Source organism: Malus sylvestris, chromosome 12 (assembly GCF_916048215.2).
Source record: "Malus sylvestris chromosome 12, drMalSylv7.2, whole genome shotgun sequence".
Lineage (NCBI taxonomy): Eukaryota > Viridiplantae > Streptophyta > Magnoliopsida > Rosales > Rosaceae > Malus > Malus sylvestris.
Window position 1 is genome coordinate 32,033,368 of NC_062271.1, and position 19,696 is coordinate 32,053,063.

A 19,696-nucleotide genomic window follows, 5' to 3' on the forward strand; every position below is an offset into this window, starting at 1 on the left:
TTAAAAAAAATTAGCCTAAATTTATTCTTTAATAATACTTCAAAAATTTAGACCAGAAGGTTGAAGTATAAAGTTGTTTCTGACCTCTGGACTAAAAATTTTAGGTTTTATCACAAATGGTTGGAGATGGTCTCATGAACCGCCTTCAAAAGAAATTCGCAGATACGTTGTTATAGGCTTATAGCTCACACAATCGAGCATGGAAAATTGTGTCCGGCGGGCCAAAATGCCTCTTGAATGTCCATGATCATGTTCGGTAAGCTTATGGTGCGACTAAATGACACGAAAATAAGTTACGGAATAGGTTTTGTAAATCTTCCCAAAACTGGTTATAAATTGCAAGTTAGCTTACAGTTTTATTGAAACACACAAATTTTGAGTTTTGGGATGATCCTGTGCTCGAGAAGTTGGGAAATATCAAGCCAACAAATACAAAAGGGCACGAAATAGGATCAAGGTGGACAGCAAAATCTTTGAGTGGCGATTTATTCTTTCTTGCACCACCCATACCATACAGATGCCTCCCGTAATTAACACAACCTATCTTCGACAATGGCAGATGCTTAAGAATCTGCTCCTTGTGTAGGCTGGCTGCGCGGAAAATAGTTGTCCATCCATATAGAACTGAGCAGCCGCCAGCATTCTGCCCCGAAAAGGTTTCCCTCCTTTTGCATGCATCTCCTCACATGCCATCAGAACTCTCAATACATGCCCATAAACCATTCACTTGACTGAAGACCCAAGATGCTCCGGAGCTTAGTTGTACTGGGTGCAAGATAAATGAAACAGCAAACCGGTGTACTTTTCTAAACACTTCAACCGTTACTCCGTGCTATCATGCTTTACCTCGCTGCATTTCGAGAGAGAACCATTCTTCCCTGAACGCATTCCCAAGGCATTAGCAAACATCCTCTTTGCTGCTCCCACCAGCTCCCTTTTGATGTATTCCTCATCTACACCATGTCCGTTTTTTCCATAATTGTCACCTTGTTTCTGGGATGTCTTCTTTTCACTTCGGGTGAGAGGTGAGGCACTATTACCACGGTGGTTGTTTTTCACTTCACCACGCAAGTTCATATCTCCGTTCGAAAGGGAGATGGTATGTTGAAAAGATTCTGCAGTCAAATTAGCCTCATCGGCAACCTTGCCTTGAACATTTAATTCATCAGTCTGCCCTCCAGAAGCTTTGCAATCCTCATGAGGGGAACCCTGACTGGATGGATTGATTCTCTGGCCTAGGGCATGTGCTATCATCCGTCGGGCAACAACAGGGTCACTACGTGGCTTCTGCCTGACAGATTCTTTCACCTCACCCAAGTCGCTAGAAAATATTCGCTCACGAGCAGCCAAATAAGCTGCTTCTCTCTCCTCAAGTGAATGGTGAAGCAGAGGTGGTTTTTTCCTCAACACTAGAAACAACAAAAAGGTTTCATTTAGCATGGATAGAAGGACGGTAGGGAGCTAAGATGAGACTTCTATAGCCTATATCAAAACACATAGGACTGATTGACCTAATCTAAATACGAAACTAGATATCCAACCACAGGTAGCATATCATGAGACTGCACAATTATAAATTGGACTTTAAAATTAATACGAAACACAAAAACTAGCAGTAGATACAAGTACTCATTGCAGATGAAAGCATTTGAATTGCAGTTTATATTACACAAGATACAGCAAGGATGGAAAATAAGGGAAATTCAGTACCTGGGCGGCTTTCTGTCCTCTTTAATAATAGGTGTGAAGTCATTGGAGAATCAGGCTCATCATACTGCCACAAAATATCACCAACAAGGATGGAAGGTCTGCAACCCAAACGCACTGATTAACAGAACAAAAACAGGGACGCTCGACTAAGAATTAATTCCATTAATCTTAAACCACTAATGTTGCCCAAATCACCCTTAGTTTGTTGACTTCAAATTCCAAGGAAAAACAAGATTTCCGTAGCTTAGTTCAGTCTGAAGAAATCTGATACCTATTCTACATGCGTTGTATTCTAGTCAGGCGAGTTTCTCTAATGGCATATATCAAAAAGCGACATTACATCAAAAGTCCAGCTCTTGTACCCTAACCTTTTAACCGGTCCAGTAGTAGTTTTAATGCTACAGTTTTCAAAATTACTTTCAACCGTCCCCACTCATGCCAATCTACCATCTACAATTCATTCTCTACCTTTCCTGCCATACCCTTCATCAACTAGACAATCTTCAAATTCTACCATTCATGAAAACATTTAGGAGTCTGGTAAGTACAGATTGTCAGACAAGATACCAGTCTTATTTTAACTAATGTCTTTCCGTCCCAAAATGCAACATTTCCAACAAAGCCTCAATATTATAATCGAAAACTGGAGCAGCAAGTGAAGGAAAACTTTGATGTCAAGATATTTCTGTTATGTTTGTTAGAATCTTCACATACATTGATGTCTCTGGGCATCGCTCCAAAATTAAGTGGCGTTCATCTCCTTCACCAACAGATTCATGGGAAAACCTATCAAAAAGCAATATATGATTACTAACAACAGAAGTCGAGAACATATGACTTAAAACATTCTTCAACAAAAACATTATTTTCCCAACAATGAGGGGAAAAAATATGACGCAAAACATAGGATCGAGAAAAGGAGAATACCCAAATATATCTGCCAGACGATGCAAGAGAAGACGGTTGTATGAGCTCATTGGTTCCAACTCCAAGACCCCACTGGAACTGCAACCCAAATATTTTTTATTGTTTACATTAGTATTCGAAGCACAAGCAATGATTACAAAAGACCTTAATAAGATTTAGTTTCACACAAATCTTAAGCTCTACATCAAAACAACAAGAATCTACTCCGAGCTGTAGAATAAGATAAAAGACGAAAACATCAGTAACACGCGCAAGCAGATGCTACGGAACACCAATTGAAACTAATGATTTCTCCAGTTTTACCCTAGACATACCACAAAGAATTGCATCACTCCTGCTCGATATAATCTTAAGATTTTACTGTAAAACTAATCTCATAAGAACAGGCAATGCTAATAACATTTAGGGGTTTGTCTTACATGCCTGGTATCACTCTGAAGGAAGTCCACCAAGGCCTCTTCCACTGAGAGAATAAGATGCTTGCAAGTAAGATTGTCTTTGACAAGAGAAGCCAATTCCTCAACCTGCATTTCGGTAGCATTGTAGTATGAAATATCGAGATTCAAACACGAGCTCTGGCACTCGAAGCAAATCATATGTACACAAATTATTTATGTAACAGCTCTCTCAAAATTATATAAACTAATATGTGGCTGTATCAATCCTAGAAAGTCACTGCGCTCGGTTTTTCCTAAGTTTAAAAGCTTAAAGCAATTAAATTTTAAATAAACTGATAGATAAATTTAACTTTGAAGCACTCAACTCCCAAAATTTCTAATTTTTAGTTCATAAACCAAGAAATAAAACACAAATTTTTAGAAAATCAGCACTTCCCAGAACACATAATTGGAGCATCATTAAAAATTATACAACTTTTTTCTAAATTCATAGTAAAATCGAGAAGAACAAACAACAAACAACATTAAAGCTAACGAAACACATACCATGGCGAACTGGGTCAAACTCATGTTGTCGAAAAATTGAATCAAATTCCAGGAATTTCCCAGTCAGAGACTCTGTAGAGAGAGAGAAAGAGTCTAGAGATAGAGATAGAGAGACAGAAAGAGAGAGAGGGAGACGGAAACTCTCTCCTCGTTGAGATTTGCTTCAGGGGTGGTGTGTGTTTGGTCGTGGGTTCGTTCCACCCTTGTCAATCTATCGTCGTACTTATGTTTGTCGGAGGAGGGCAGAACATTAAGCAATAGTCCTACCCATCTCAGGGTCGGCCAACGTGACCAATCAATGATAACCAGCCACTTACTTCTTGTCCTTTTTTGTAATTACAACTGGGAACCGGATCCCCCTCCCGAGCATAAGGTAGGGATTCCTGTTTGTAGTCATTGGATCAAATTTCAATGGTGACCCGGTCAGGAAAATCCTCACCCTATGCTCAGGAGGGATCCGGTTCCTTACAACTGCTTCAATTGCGCCACTCCAAATTTCTTTTCTTTATTTCTCAAAATGAAGAAAAAATGTTGAACACGGGTAGCTAAAAATGCATACGTTCTTCACGCAGACGAAATTCAAACTCGGATACATAGGAAAGAACATTCGGTTTAGCAGCTAACATGGCTATGTTTATACGTTAATTGCAATGTTAACAACGAAGATTGATATCATCCATGGTTTGTTGGATTCAAAGTCCGAACACAAGGAATGGTTATAGCTTAGACACATGAAATTGTAGTTCAAATGGTTATAACTTATAAGCATTTTTCTAGCACCCGAAGTCGTGTTCGGTTTCTCCTTCCACAACGTCCATATATCTCCGTTCACCATAAGAACAAGAGAGACCTTTTGCATATCTGCATACAAACTGTTTACGAGCACATTGCCTTCTCCAATAGTTCCTGCAACTCCCCGCTCTTATATGCATCTGCAAACAACATTGTTTCGTCAAGATTTCATATTGCAAACTCTAAACCATCATATACATCTGTACGCAGCATAACTAATCCATCAATGTAATGAAATTGAGGTTCCACCATAAAACCAATTGGCAATATAGGGAGTAGCCTAAGATCATATAAGCACATAGCAAACCTTGTCCCTCGGACAACTCTCAACACAATGAAACATACATTTAAACCTAATTTCGTCATTTAACTCCCAGTTCTGTTCATTGTACTTAATTTCTGAGTAGAGATGAACCGCAAGTTTGCAGTTAAGACGCTCGCATACATAATAACTTTATCACTCTGTTAGCCGCTAAATTTGGAAAAATGTAAACACTACAATAACTTCAATTAACTTACCAACAGTGATGTCACAGCCTCCGAAAAACTCTCCTTCAATGTAGAGTTGAGGAAATGTTGGCCAACTCGAATACTCCTTTAATCCCTGGCGCAATAGTTCATTTTCTAGTATGTTTATTGTTTCGAAAGGCACATTCAAAGACCTCAATATCTGTACGCAAGTGTTAGAAAAACCACACTGTGGAAAATCCTTTGTTCCCTTCATAAATAGAACCACTTTGTGTGAAGTAACAACTTTGTCCAACGTATTCTTCAGCTCCGGAGTTAATGCTGCACGCACAGGGAGGGAGCGATGGGGATGAGAGAGTTGGTACCTTGTGAAAGTTTAAAAACGAGGACACCTTACAAGAACTCCTGACACTATAATTCAATCCCGAAACTTTAAAATAACGGGTGCATAAATGATAAATCTGCTCTCCTCGACCAGTTGCTAAGGAATGTCTCATTCGATACACAATCTAAACAAAAGTGAATTGAGCAAAGAGCCAGCATAACAATCACGTACTCCACTTTGGACAATAGTTAACAATCGAACATCAAATGTTCGACAATCTAAGTGTTCACATTTATCCGATCATGACACCAACCAAGATCCTTATGATAATTGTGAACAATTCCCAAACAACGTCTCCTTTTTTTTTTAAGGACTCCAAGTTGATACATTTAGCATAAAATCTTACTGCCAATCAATTATTTTACTAGAACAACGCAACAATATTACTACTACATATATTGACATTAACCAAAATGAAAGGAAAACTAAAGAAAAAAGCTTGAAAATTTTGAGTTTTAACTATAAGGACAAAATAAAAGGTAAAGTGAATAGACTTTTTAGTGTAAAAATGTGGTTTTTCGTTAAAATAAACATTACCAACAACTTTTAGTTAAAATTCCCAGAAATGAATTCTTGTAATCATCGACAAGCAAGAAGCATCCTTATTTTCGATATACCGATTCAACGACATCAATTCAACACAACCTAAATCCGAAAACCTCAAAAATCACAACAAAATTTGCCTAGATTTCCCCAACATAAACAACCAACATGCAGACATCAAAGTGCAGAATTAGAGCAATAAAAAGCAGAATAGTGAGAGAAGGGTGAGTGATGTACCGGCGGAGCATCGGATAGAGAGGGTTTTCTTCGAAGAGAGCTTGGGTCCGAAGGACGAGTGATTTGAAAGAGAGACGGCGGAAGGAGGGCGGGGACGCCGAGAGGCACGGTGGAGGTGGAGTGAAGCGAGGAAATTGGTGGGGGCTCTGCTCGCAGCTCCAGCGAGAGGGAAAGGGGCAGATGGTGTCATGGTTTTTGAGGCCAAGGCCCCAACACACCACATCTTTGGAGGACTTTGCGTTCTCTCTTCCGGCACAGTGGAAAATCGCTCAAAGACGTATAGTCAGCCCGGCACTCTGATGAGTTTTATTTTATGGTTGCGCAATTTAATTATTTATTTTTTAGGATAAGAAAATATTCACCTGAAAAAAAAGGAGAAATACACGTTTAAATAGAAAATAAGTGTTATATGACTTGTTTGGATGTGCTTTTAAAATGTCTAAAAACACTTTTGGTTAAATTGATTTTGAGTTCTAAAAGCACATTAAGTGCTTTTTGGAAGAAGCACCAGATATGTGCTTCTTGCAGTAAGCACTTAAAGTGCTTTTACATGATTCACTTGGATTTTTACTAAGGATTATTATCAAAAACATTTTCACCAAAAGTGTTTTCAGTCATTTTAAAAGCACATCCAAACGAGCCCATAATTATATATATATATATTTTTTTTAAATGGAAACAGCTAGTGGCTTCGGCAAGAAATCAATATGTGGTGCATGAAATATAGACCTAAAATTCGTCCTTAACCATTGAACTGCCTTGGTGGTTAAAAAGAAATTGTAATTTATTAAACAATATTGTTAGTAACCTGAGACTTGCCGAGTAAGGAAAAATACTATTAGTCTGTAAAGGGATAGATATTCGACCAAGCGACACAAGGGTTCGGTCAAAATTAGATGTCAAGCTCAATACTCTTAGGGCTGGTTTGGTATTGCTGTGCTTTGAAAAAAAAGCTGCTGTGAGAATAAACGGCTGTGCTGTGAGAATAAGCGGCTGTGAAATAAAGCCAGTAGAGTGTTTGGTAAACTTTTTTGTGAAAGTGCTTTTGGAAAAAAAAAAACCAGGATGATAGTGTGTCTTTTCATTAAAGGAGCACTGTAGCTCCGTGTGCTTTAAAAAAACTGGCTTTTTTTCAAAGCAGCAAATAGCAGCTTTAGCTTTTCCTTTGATTTTCAGCTTATTCTCACAGCAGCTTCCAAAATAAGCCCTTTTTTTCAGTTTACCAAACACAAAAATGACCCTCAGCTTTTTTTCACAGTAGCTTTTTTTAAAATCACCTCAATCCCAAACGGGGCCTTATTATATGTTATTGTTATTTGATACATCAAACTTACAAGTGAAAAGATATATTGCTAAACCGCTATCCAAGTTGGTGTAGAAAAGAAGTTAATATTTGTAAAAATGCAACAGAAATCAAGTTTTTTTTTTTTTTTTTTTGGTTGGTAAAATATTTTTCCTTGACATAACATTCAGATCACAAAAGCCCTCTCCATGCTGAAGTGCGGAGAACCTTTTCGGTCCGGACGACCGGACCACGCGAAAGTTAGGTAGAGGCCACGCCGCCGATCGTCCAGACTTAATAATTTCTCTTACATGTGAAAAATTCTTGAATTCGATTGCCAAATCACATCATCTGTTTGACGCCCTTTGTAAAACATGAATCCTTATATTTGGTCTCACCCAAGCTCACATTAGTCCCACACGCGAATGACATTCCACGAAGAAATAGTAAAAGAAGGCCATGTTATCTTAACAATTGTTACAAAATTCGAGAAAAAGAAAATGTTATTAAGAACCTTGTGAACAAAGTATACATATAGCTTGGACGTGTGAAGGCCATTTTCTTTCTGGAAGTTGATCAGAAAGTTAATCCAGCTTTCGTTCTGAGAAAATCTTCACTCCCAGGATGAAAGCAACTGGAAAAAACAATTGATATAAATGATAAATGAATGACAAGAAAGACAACTATTCTTGTTGAAGATTGGTTTGTTTCGTTGAAATGTCAATCCCCATCGATAAAAGATCTTGACGAAGCGAATCTGCATTTTTGAAATGTAGACCGACGATGCCAACTTCCTTCGCGGCCTCTACATTTCTCACCCTGTGATGAAACCATGAACCGACACGTTAATTATGATGTGAAGTTAATTACCTCAACGTCTCCAAGTTACGACCTTCAAAGCTTGCATAGACCAATGTGTGAATTCAACGTGTTGAAAATTGTGTCGTAACAAACCTGTCATCAACGAAGATACAGCTTCCTGGATCAACTTCCAGATGTCTCACAACCTCCAAATAGAATTCAGGATCGGGCTTCCTCTTCCCTGAAATGCAAAAGTGAATAGGAAGAGTTGAGACATTCATGTAGACATTCTTTGCAGCGAGCAGATGGAAGAGAATTTCACAAATAAAATGTCAAGCCACTTAACATACCGGTTATACATGAACAAAACGTCCAAGATAAATATTTTGATATGTTTAATTTGTCCTCAATCATCTCATACCTACCCAAAAAAGAAAAAGGAATTCCTCCTGAGTAAAATGATGAAGTGCTTAGCGTGATAAAAAAACAAAACTACAGAAATTTCATCTAACCAGATCGGATAGTTTGTGAAAGCATGCATCTCGTAGTTGTTATGTTTTAACCCATCAAGCAATTCTTCAACACCTTCAACATAGGAGTATCCTTTCTTCATGCAATTTTTCAGGCCTGCAAAGAGAAATTACACACTTTCCCGTAAGATTCAGAAGGAAAAGCGCATAGATAAAAGCAAATTATATGAGAATCCAATCATATCAATGTACAGACTTCAGTTCTTCAATCTCCCCAATCAATAAAATTGACAATATTGTGGAAGTCGTTCAGAAGCAATTTGTGATGAAGCTTTCAAATATAACAAAGGACATAATAAATTAACAATTCCTATTGTAACTTATGGCTTTGGAATCAGCACAACGTATCTACACTTTGCAAGATAAATGTAATTCAGGATGTATATTGGAAAAGACTCTGACATACGAACAAGACAATGTACCACATTGAGTCCAAAGCAGTTGTGATCAATCAACCAAACGGAAACAAAAAATTGCAGTCTTGGCCTGTTGCAGCAGATGCTTAATATAGTTTTCTACTCTCACCACCGGCGTTCTATGATAGTATCATTTTTCCCATCTTTTTCGAATTCAAAACAAAAGGATTAATTCTAACAGGAGGTATATTGTGGTTGCAAGTTGCACCACAGCTAAGAGGCCCAAAAATGAGGATTTAAAATAGGATGCCAATTCACTTTCACCACATACCTGAGAGTCACGAAAAATACTGAAATATTGAGATTTTGATGACAAACAATTTCAGCTGCATAAAACTTTCACCGACTAGCGAATCCCACAGTACATAAATCATTGTTCATTTCACTATCAGTGCTAAACTTCATAATGCAGAAAAGGGACTGTTTGCACAAGATTATCAGCAGAAAAACGCAGCAACATGAAAAGTAGTTTTCAAGTCAGATGAAGTACATTCTTACTAGTTCTAATGGCCAAAGATCAAGTTAAAACTAATGAAAATGAATGGTTCAGTATTTGAAATACATAAAAGACCACAGACATGGCTGGAAAATAGTAAGAAACTCCAACTAACCTTCCAAATCTAGAGGTCTTCCATCCTTAAAGAATGCTCTTGCTAGCTCCATCTGGGGTAAAAATAATTTTGTGATGCAGAAGCTATAGCGAGGACAAAAGATACAGACTTTGATGTATAATCTTCGGTTGGTTCCGTTCAAATTCAACAAAACTACGCACTATAACTTGAGTTCAAGCATTTCTTTTCACGAAAGCTTTTAAGAAGCACTCAAATTTCCTGTTCAAAGTTCATAACTGAACTGATATCATATATTGGTTTTCCCTTAACGTCCTAGTAAACATAATTTTGCTACACCAATTCCAAGTGTACCTCATCAGTTATACCCTTTTCGAACTCAATCCATGCAGTTGGGTGCTTGCTTTCGATCAATTCTTCGAAAGACATTCTGCACAAAAAATCTCAATTTCATTAGCTGGGGGACAGTGGGACTTCAAAAGTCAAACATTCCAAGACATCCAATTTTTCAATATCGTATCAAACCAGTAAAAGCTGATAAATTTATCATCTTTCCTCGATTATAATACAACCCAATTGAATCAACAGCAAGAAAAACACAACCCCATCGAAGAAAATAGAAGGAAAAAAAAGGAGAATTTGGGGTACCTGAAGAAGGCAGGGACATCCTGGTAAAAGGGGTCACGAACAACTGTGTCCATGATGTCGAAGAGGATTATAGGAAGCTTTCGAGTATTGGTACTATGAAAGGAGGAGCGCTTGGTGGTGTTGTGGGCGTCGTGGGTTGTAAGAGCCAGTGTTGTAGCTCTGTGAAATCGAGGTGAGCTTGTCCAGCAGCCGTTGCGTCTTAGACTTTGAGGGAAAGGTATAGCGGGTACTTTCAAGAGCTGAGCCATTATTCAACTGTATCTCCCTCACCTTCTCTCTCAATCTTTGACCTGTTTGATTTTTATTTTTTTATTTTTTTTCTATGAAAAACTCCATAGATTATTACCATTGGATCTCCACCTTATGCGCACATTTTCTGTAATTTATAATTTCATAACAACTCTTTTGTCCAAAAAAATAATAATTTCATAATTATTCTAAGAAAACTTTAACGAAAAACTCCCGATACTGTTCATTTTAATGAAAAATCACATTTTTACACTAAAAAGTCAATCATTGTACTATTCACTTTATCATTTATTTTAACCTTATAGTTAAAACTCAAAATTTTCAAGCATTTTTCGTTATTTTTCCTTTATTCTAATACAAGATTGATAAGTCCAATGCAGCTAGTATTGCGATGGGAACCTAAACACAGAAAACAGATGCAATTCCGTACACTCAAATCATGCTTAAATGGAGTCAATCGTGTTCGTTTATTATATATCGTGCGACTAGTTTTTGTCAAATACTATTAATGTTTAATTTTAAATAGAATAATTTAAAATAATTTATGTCTGCACGATGTATGATGAACGAACACGATTAGAGGATCATCGAGATCCTTGCAAAGAGGATCCAAAGAAGATCCTCACAAAAAGGATCCATAGAGGATCCTCATTCATTTTTTTTTTGGATTTGAATTCTCTCGTGGAAAAAACTGTGTGGAGGAATTTCCACTAGCTATCCTTAAACTTCCGTGCTTGGTGGAGAAGAAGCAAACAAATGTACGCTCGCTTGCTGTCTTGTCGCGGCCTGACCCGCCGCATTAGGATTGGGGAGACTTGGATCTAGGTGAGCTCCTTTCTTATTCAATAAAAAAAGAAGCGCATCAAGGGTAGTTTACTTGCTCTTATGCAGCTAAGCAAGAAAGTCAATGAAACCGAAACCCATTCTAACTATTCTAATCTAAAGGATGACTCTGAAAGGAATGTTTGAGGGGGGGTATAGTCGTCGGGTAAGAAAAACTGCTTATTTGCCAGGGTTGTAGTTTGGAACTAGTTCATATCAAAAGACCTTAAGGCTAAATATATGACGTTTTACTGCGATGTCGGAAAGTATTGATGTTTATGCACTAGCAGGTTTGATCTTTACTAATCTCTTTCTCTCTTAACAACTAACGATTAACCCACTAACGCTATGACTTATAAAATAAAACAAGACTTTAAGGCCCAATTCACAACAATAAAATAGAAGGAATGTAATAGGACTAACCTTACAATGAAATCACTTGAGAATGGATTTTTTTCCTTAATACCAATGTTCTAAAAAATGGCCTAGATGGCGCCTAGGCGTTGGGTGGTAGTGACCTGAGACGTTTTCTTGCAAATTGATTGGAAAAATCAGCTGGGCTCTAGGCAGCCCCTAGGTGGGCTACGCCTTTTTTTTTTTTTTTGAAACTAAAAAAAAAATCTTATCTACATTACTATATTTCCTTGTTTTCCTCCTATTTTGCATTTTATGTGGTTTTAAATTGTGAACTTATTGTACATGTGTCATCTTACAATACTCTTCATTATGGTTATATGACATATATGCTTAATGTGTTTTAAAATTTTGGACTTGTTGGATACTTTTTTTGCATTTTATCATTTTTTTTATTATCTTATTTATGGATTTCATACAAGTATAATTTTTTATCATTGTCAATATGCACGTATTTACAAGATATACAAGAAATTTACTTAAATCCACCTAGGCCGCCTAGGCACTAGGCGCCAGCCTGCCGTCCGACTAGCACCTAGCGTTTTTTAGAACCTTGCTTAATACACATGTATTAAACCTTAAAAACTTTTTACGAATACCCTAAAAACTTTTTACGAATATTGTATTCTTGAACTAGTGTCGTGCTACATATACAATGCATATTGTACGCTTTGAGTACATCGATATTTTTACACTAAAAAAATTGGGAGTTCGGTAAAGCCATATAATGGACATCCTAATTTGGTATTGAATTCGACATCCACAATATTCAAACCTAAGACCTCTAACTTCTTAGTGAAGAGAAATATCACCCAATCGTAGTACTGAGTGACCATAATGTACGTTTTAGTTAACGATATTAAAATTTATCTCTAGTAATTAATAAAACACTCATTGTCAACCAAAATCCTATGAAATTACCAGTTTAACCTCTAATTAAAACAGAACATGAATAAGAAATATAGGGTAGAAATGTAATTTCACACAACCAAATTTTGCTGTTTTTTTTTTCTTCAAAGCATTACCTACATGTAATCCTAACATATCTCTAATTAAAAAAATAAAAAATAAAAAATAAAAAACTTCCTACTCCCACATTCTCTATCACTCCCTTCCTCTCTCCTTCCATTTCAAAAACAAAAATAAAAAATTTTCTCACACACTTTGTGTGTGCCCATATGCTAGTGTGGATTAAGAGAGCACATGTGTCCTAATTAACATGGTTACGCTTACAACTACGTTCATGTCTATTAAATCGAATTTTCTTTCTAGACAAAAATAATATTATATCCTAAATATTTCATTATATGGAAGCAAGTGCCGGATTGTCTTTGTGGGTTGAACATTTCTTTTCAATTCACTACTTTCCGGGTTCAAACTATTCTCTCATCTTAAAGTAATTTATAACAGAAATACCACTTTTTAGAAAGAAAAAAAAAATTCTTGATATGAAAGTGAAGATTCAAACTCAGACTCAAACGGTAACACAAATGTTTTTTTTTTTTTCTGATATACTGATAGTTCAATACAGAAAAAGGGTACGGACTATGCTAATACAAATAAGCCCAACACAAAATAAAGGGTCACATCACACCCAAATTAGGCCCCTAAAACAAAATGAGCCCAAAAAAAAAAATATCCGGAACTATCAACAGACCTTAAGACCAATAATACCAAAACCTAATCATCAATTTTCTTAATCTCGTTTGTCCAATGTATACTTCTCATCCAAGTCTCTTGAATCTCATGGTTTGGAGCAAGCTCAACTTTCCTTTCACTTGGTGGTATCACACTCTTCTCAAAGAAACTGTACATGACACATAAGAAGAACTTAGAGCAACTAGGAAAGTCTAAGAATGATGGGAGAGGCTTGACCTCCAATGCTCCATCAGCTACAACAAATGCTATAATTGGGCCAATGGAAAACCCAGGAGCCAAGTCATCAAAGGCTTCCCAGCTGCAGGCTCCAAAAGAGGATAGGACTTGGAGACGAAAATGAACAAGGTCATATCTGGAGGTGCAACAACTAGTGCAGTCAAAACATGCACCTTCTGCAATGTGTCATACGGCTCCGTTCTCTTTCGGTAAAGACTTTGCCATGAAAATTTCATGACTCTTGGTACATTCTTCTCCGCATAATTGTCTTCCTCCTTTACAAACTTAACAAGCTGTAGAGAAAATTTCCAGTCAAATGTTCAAGCCGTCATCTCAAATCAAATTATCCTCCGTCAACATTATATCATATCAATAATTTCATCATTTTTTAAAATTTTTGAATAGATACAATCAAGTGCAAATTTACTATGGAAAGAAAAGTTGAGTTCAAATGTTTACCTTGTAATTCTTAAAACCACTCCAGCCAACAAGAACAAATTGCAGCCGGATTATAACTTTGGTGTACTTGTGACACCGCTGCGTCTTGTTACCATTTTACTCAGGATTATAACTTATGTATTTTTATTAATATACCTAAAGTGAAACATGTTAGTCTATCTGTATTATAACACGTGAAATAGTAATGTCACATAATGGTTGTTGTGAATGAACAATCATTTCCGCCAACACGCCAAGCTATTTACTCCATCTAAACTTTTATTGTTTTTTTCGGACCTTTAAACTGAGGAATTTGCTACCATACTTATATGTATTATGGTGATTGTAGTTGTTGATACACAAAATCGGGTGAACTTTGGAACAACGTAAAACGATAAGGTTGTAACATTCGCAAGGTTACTCGAGTCACTAATTATAAGTGTTCGCTACATTAAATGCATGTGATGATACAAAAATATGATATTTGCCTAATATCACTATGATTACAAATATGACGTTACGTAGTATTAAAATAAGGAAACCTAATGAAAAGAGCTTGAAAACTTTGAGTTTTATCGATAAGGACAAAATAAAGGGTAAAGTGAATAGTACCATGATTGACTTTTTAGTGTAAAAATGTGATTTTTCGTTAAAATGAACAGTATCAGAAGTTTTTTGTTAAAGTTTCCATTAAAATATGATACAAATATACAATAAGTCCATATGTAATGAAATTGAATAGTTACAACTGTGGTGGTTGTGAATTGAAAATGTAGTTGATTTGGTTGTTGTGTATTGAAGATGTAAATTTATTTGGTTGACATGGTTGTTGGGAATGAACACCTTTGTACGTGTTCTATTGGAGTTCGTATGAGAACACGATAAAACAGTGAGGGAAATACCCTCAAGTGGGAGATATTTTTTAATGTGTCCGGAACATTGAACGGTACGTCATATGTTGTTGTACAAGTGGATATGTGCCTGTATTTCAGACACATTAAAAAACCTCTTCTCAAATGGGAAGTTGACAAAATTATAACTTAATTCTCTTGACAACAAGGGACGAGCCCTTACCCATTCATTCCATTCTGTTTTCCATGCGTAGGGTTCCATACCCTTCTGTTTTGTTGAATTCTTAAACCTATCCATCTTTCTTTTGCTTTAGCAGTCACCCGTAATCATAGACGACGACCGTGACTTCTACAAGGGTTCCAGCTCAAGAGAGACGACTCATTACCGGAATACAATTTACCGGAGCACACTCTTGGTCCATCACTCCTCGACCACCACCCCGATAAGCGTCCTATCCTGGCCGCCTTCGCTGGCGGTGCTAATGGAGACATAAGGAAGTTCTTGTTTGAACATTGCAGGGACAAGGATGATGAAATCCAAGTCCATGAGTACCTTCCAAAGGGACAAAATTACCACGAGATTGTGGGACTGACCAAGTTTTGCTTCTGCCCTAGTGACTCTGAAGCTGCTAGCCCTAGAGTGTTTGAGGCAACGTATGCAGGGTGCGTTCCTTGTCCTCATTTCGGATTTACCCTTCATTGCCCTTCGCTGATCTTCTTGATTGCAGCAAAAGCAGCAATCGGTTATCAACGAATCTATTTGATAACTTTACAATAAACCCTGCTAATCAAAATGCAGACAGAAATTTTTCTCTCAAAATTGTAAAGAAATTATTTGCCAATGAGATGTGTAACGTAACGTCGATGAGTAAAATCAAATACAAGTGGATTATTTCACTTGGTACATTATTCGTTATGGCAAGAAAGTTTTACAAAAAGGTCAAAACCCAGTCTTAAACCCATTTTTACATCCTAGCCGGCACAAGTTGCATATGAAACATAAATTTCGGAAAGTACAATGTAAGAAGCATGGCGGAGAAAGGAAAAACGATGAATAACTCAACGGTGAATATCGTTACCAGAAACCTCAGTCGTCCGACCAAGTGGAGGGTTTGCGGGGGCTGGTTGTTTAGTGACAGCGGCCATAATATCTGCATAACCCACCACTCCAACTACAATATCATCACTGTGATCCTCAGTCACCCACACATGAGTTGCCCTGTGAGACAACATCTGAGCCATCACTGCCGCCAATGAACTCGTAACCCTACAGGTCAAGGGTGCACTTCTACCCCTATACATGCTTCTGCTCACTCCCATGCTTGGGCTCGCTGGATTGAACCCTATACTCCTGCTACTGAACTTCTTCGGCCTTGCTGACCCGCCACCATTAGCTTGATTATTATTGCCAGCAGCTGGACGCAAAGAGAAATTGTATTCTGACCTTGAGGACACATTATCCTCCACTCCCATCACAAACTGTCCAGCGGAGAGATTAGCTAAAGCCCATGCTGCTGATAAGTAATCACATTTCCATAGTTTGGAAGCAGAGATCTCTCCAATGATCTTATACTCATCATCCTGTGTCTGTTCGACAACAGCAATTGCACTAGGGTCGTCAGGAAGTTTTTTAGTGGCTTCAATGGCTGCAGCCGAGGCTTCAACAAATTGGTAGTTTGGGTTAATTGCTCCAAGAGAGGAGATAGAGGAGAGCGGAAGAGGTGCTAGGGCACCTAGGCAACCAATCAGGAAACGGATGACATCTTCTCTTGAGAGACAGCAAAACTTGTCGAGGGTACTGCTAGTGGAAGATGAGGAAGGCCGATTGGGATTGGCAGAAGGGTTATTGTTGCTGCCACTAGCATCCATGTTCTTGAGCCATTTGCCATTATAGATAATAGAGAAACGTTTGCTCATGCCTTTCCATACCACACTCTTTCGAACAATAAGACGCTTTACACCATGCTTCATCATCTCCAGCGCATCTACCAACCTTGCAGAAACAGAAATCCAAAATTGGAAACAATGCACATTTCACTTTTAATTAATCATTTCTTGTTTCTTTCGCTAATCAATGTACATCCAAAACATACAGAACTTCACAACTAGTAACTCATAAAGAAAATGCCATTTTGGTTAGAGACGTCAAGAAATGGATGCATATGTATCATATCCCCAGTAGAAATTATTTCTTTAAACTTCAGATTTCCAAAGAATTTCCTTGCTTTACGAATATCAGAAATTGAATCAATGATCCACAGTGGATGGAAGCGGTAAGAAAGAAAACAGATTTCACATCACATTGAGAACGGAATTGTGCCCGCAGCATGCAGAAATAAACATCAATATGAGCAAAGGAAGTAGAAGCACAAAGATCAACAACTAAACAATATATGCCACTTAGGAATCCCCCTTTACCGGTGGAATACGAAAACAAATCATAGATTTTTTACACAAAGGTCATACTGCAACGCTAACAAGTTAACCTCTCTATCGGTACAATCATACACTGAATCCAACAGAAATCATCCCACAACAATTAGCCACCGAAAAAACACCAATCACCACAAATTACTTCAAGTGCAAGATATCAAAACCAAATCACAAAACACGATTCGAATAATAAAACAACGTGATCAATAACCGTAGAAACAACACTTAAGATCAACAGAATTGATAGCATTACCATATAAAGTAGTAAGCTTGCGAAGTAGTAGCTAACCTTGTGGCAGGATCAACCTGCTTGAGCAAAGAATTATTCGGAGCAACAACGTCAGACACCGGAGTCTTCAAAGCCTTGTCATGATCCTCAAGGCACTCGCTTTTAGCAAAGAAAGCAACAATGTCGAGGGAATTAAGGATTCCCACGAACCTCTGCTGCAGCAATTCATTGTTTTCGACCATTCCCACGTGCGATTTCTTCTTCCACACCGGTATGCCGCATTCCGTCGACTCTCCGATCGCCCTTATCGCCGCCTCCATCGTCTCCGTCTCGCACAGCTCCACCATCTCCGGCTTCCCCACCGTTAGATCACCAACAACATGGTACAGAAACACCGATGCCATCCCAAATTTCTGTTCGAAAATTAAACAAAATTAACCAAAATTCTAGAGATCTCTCCATTTCTGCTCGATTAGCATAAAATATTCATTAAAAATCGAAATTTACCTCAGCAGTTAAACTCAAAAACTGAGTTCTATTGTTTTCCCGGGAAATTGACAGAAAGCAATTTTCTTTGCGTTTGATTTGTATATTCAAAGAAGAAAAACAGCAAAACGAAGAAAACCCAGATCGGATAAAGGATTCCTGAGAAAGTCAAAGAGAGGAAACTTTCTGGGGAAACAAACAGGAAGAACAGAAGGGTACCGGGGGAAAGCCGGTGAAAGGACGAAAGTTACGAGAGGGAGTGGAGGAAGAAGAGGAAGAGGTGGAAACCGGTAATGGGTAATCTGTGAAGGGTCAGTAAAGAGAAGGAAGGAGGGAAATGAGGAGGTTTGTCCATTGATGGAGGAGGGGAAGAAGCTGAAGGTAAAGGCCCATCAAATGTGTCTCTCGAAACTCAGACCGAAATATTCTGGTAATTTCTGAGGAGATGTGGATGAGAATTGATGACTTAATCAGACACAAGTTCTGAGCTTTCGGTGGATGATTAATTAGCTAAAGGGTAATCTGATTTGCGATTATTACTTTTGTTATTTAGTCAAAGATTTGATCTTTCTCTCAAGTTTCATTCTCTACCATGTAACTTAATGATAAAAAAGGTTTCCATACAAGAATGTTGGAATTTTCAAATTGGTCTTTGTTCATTTTTTTATTTATACGATCAATATTTTATATATGTTTCCTCTTACATAAAGAGGCATCAGAGGATTTCAATTATTGTAGCAACGATACTCTATTATCCGGAGGGGATCCAGTTCCGATTAGGAGAGCATATATGTTCTAATTAATGTAGTTATACTCATGATTACGTTCATGTCTATTAAATTGATTTTATTTTATTTTACTTGAGTACATTGATATTTTTACACTAAGGAGAGAGGGAGTTCGGCTAAGTCACACAATGGGTATCCTAATTTAGTATTGAATTCACCATCCACGAGATTCAAACCTAAGACCTCTCACTTTCAGGTGAAGAGAAATACCACAAGACCGTAATACTAAATGACAATTGAATTTTATTTTTGGAGAAAAATAAAATTGTATCCTAAATTATTTCATTATATGAAAGCAAGCAAGGAATTGTTTTTGCCGGTTTAATATTATTCTTTCAAGCTTTCCAGGTTTAAACTATTTTTCCTCATCATAGGGTAATTTAGAATATAAATACCACTTCTATTAAAAACATTAGGATCAACCTTTATTTTATCACGGTAGCATATTATTCTCAAAACAAATATAGCAAACAAACCAATAAGTCAAGATATTATTCACAAAACAAATATAGTAAACAAACCAATAAACTTGTCTTAAGGCTAGAGAATCAAATTCTAGCCTCGATCTTTTAAGGTTCTTCTATTTCTTGTTTTTTTTGCATTAATAGAAATATTACCGTGTATGTATTGTTTAATAGTTTACAATAAAATATATAGCAGTTTTTCAGAGCTTTTTCCAACATGATATGCTCACAAATTGCCCTAACTCAAATTTCCTTTAAATTGAATTGGATTTTAGAAAAACTAATGAAAATAGCTTGAAAACTTTGAGTTTTAACGATAAAGACAAAATAAAGGATAAAATAAATAGTACCAGAATTGATTTTTTTAGTATAAAAATATGATTTTTCGTTAAAAT

The 19,696-nt window shown here is 37.2% G+C and overlaps 3 protein-coding genes, 1 long non-coding RNA gene and 1 pseudogene across 5 annotated transcripts; all 5 read right to left on the reverse strand.

The window, feature by feature from the left end:
• Positions 1-293: 293 nt before the first annotated feature.
• On the reverse strand, positions 294-3,884 carry LOC126593556 (uncharacterized). 2 transcript variants are annotated; one of them, XM_050259651.1, is made up of 6 exons: positions 3,582-3,884; positions 3,061-3,161; positions 2,638-2,715; positions 2,425-2,496; positions 1,711-1,808; positions 294-1,409 (listed from the first exon to the last, which is right to left on the reverse strand). In XM_050259651.1, exons 1-6 carry the CDS (start codon positions 3,603-3,605, stop codon positions 823-825), a joined length of 960 nt encoding a protein of 319 aa, XP_050115608.1. In that variant the 5' UTR covers positions 3,606-3,884; the 3' UTR covers positions 294-822. The 2 variants fall into 2 exon arrangements, with proteins under 2 accessions (XP_050115608.1, XP_050115609.1); XM_050259652.1 differs by having other exon boundaries at positions 3,057-3,161; positions 3,582-3,882.
• Positions 3,885-4,192: 308 nt separating this feature from the next.
• Positions 4,193-6,308, reverse strand: LOC126593557 (monothiol glutaredoxin-S7, chloroplastic-like). Its single transcript, XM_050259653.1, has 3 exons — positions 6,007-6,308; positions 4,893-5,162; positions 4,193-4,513 (listed from the first exon to the last, which is right to left on the reverse strand). The coding sequence occupies exons 1-3, from the start codon at positions 6,227-6,229 to the stop codon at positions 4,458-4,460; spliced, it is 549 nt and encodes a 182-aa protein (XP_050115610.1). The 5' UTR covers positions 6,230-6,308; the 3' UTR covers positions 4,193-4,457.
• Positions 6,309-7,773: 1,465 nt separating this feature from the next.
• Positions 7,774-10,596, reverse strand: LOC126591905 (flavin mononucleotide hydrolase 1, chloroplatic-like; annotated as a pseudogene).
• Positions 10,597-13,487: 2,891 nt separating this feature from the next.
• On the reverse strand, positions 13,488-14,194 carry LOC126593744 (uncharacterized). Its single transcript, XR_007613021.1, has 2 exons — positions 14,072-14,194; positions 13,488-13,905 (listed from the first exon to the last, which is right to left on the reverse strand). It is a non-coding gene; the product is annotated as an uncharacterized LOC126593744 (long non-coding RNA).
• A 1,576-nt stretch (positions 14,195-15,770) lies between these two features.
• LOC126593624 (CBS domain-containing protein CBSX6-like) lies at positions 15,771-18,633 on the reverse strand. Its single transcript, XM_050259721.1, has 3 exons — positions 18,071-18,633; positions 17,624-17,976; positions 15,771-16,894 (listed from the first exon to the last, which is right to left on the reverse strand). The coding sequence occupies exons 2-3, from the start codon at positions 17,965-17,967 to the stop codon at positions 15,961-15,963; spliced, it is 1,278 nt and encodes a 425-aa protein (XP_050115678.1). The 5' UTR covers positions 17,968-17,976; positions 18,071-18,633; the 3' UTR covers positions 15,771-15,960.
• Positions 18,634-19,696: the final 1,063 nt, after the last annotated feature.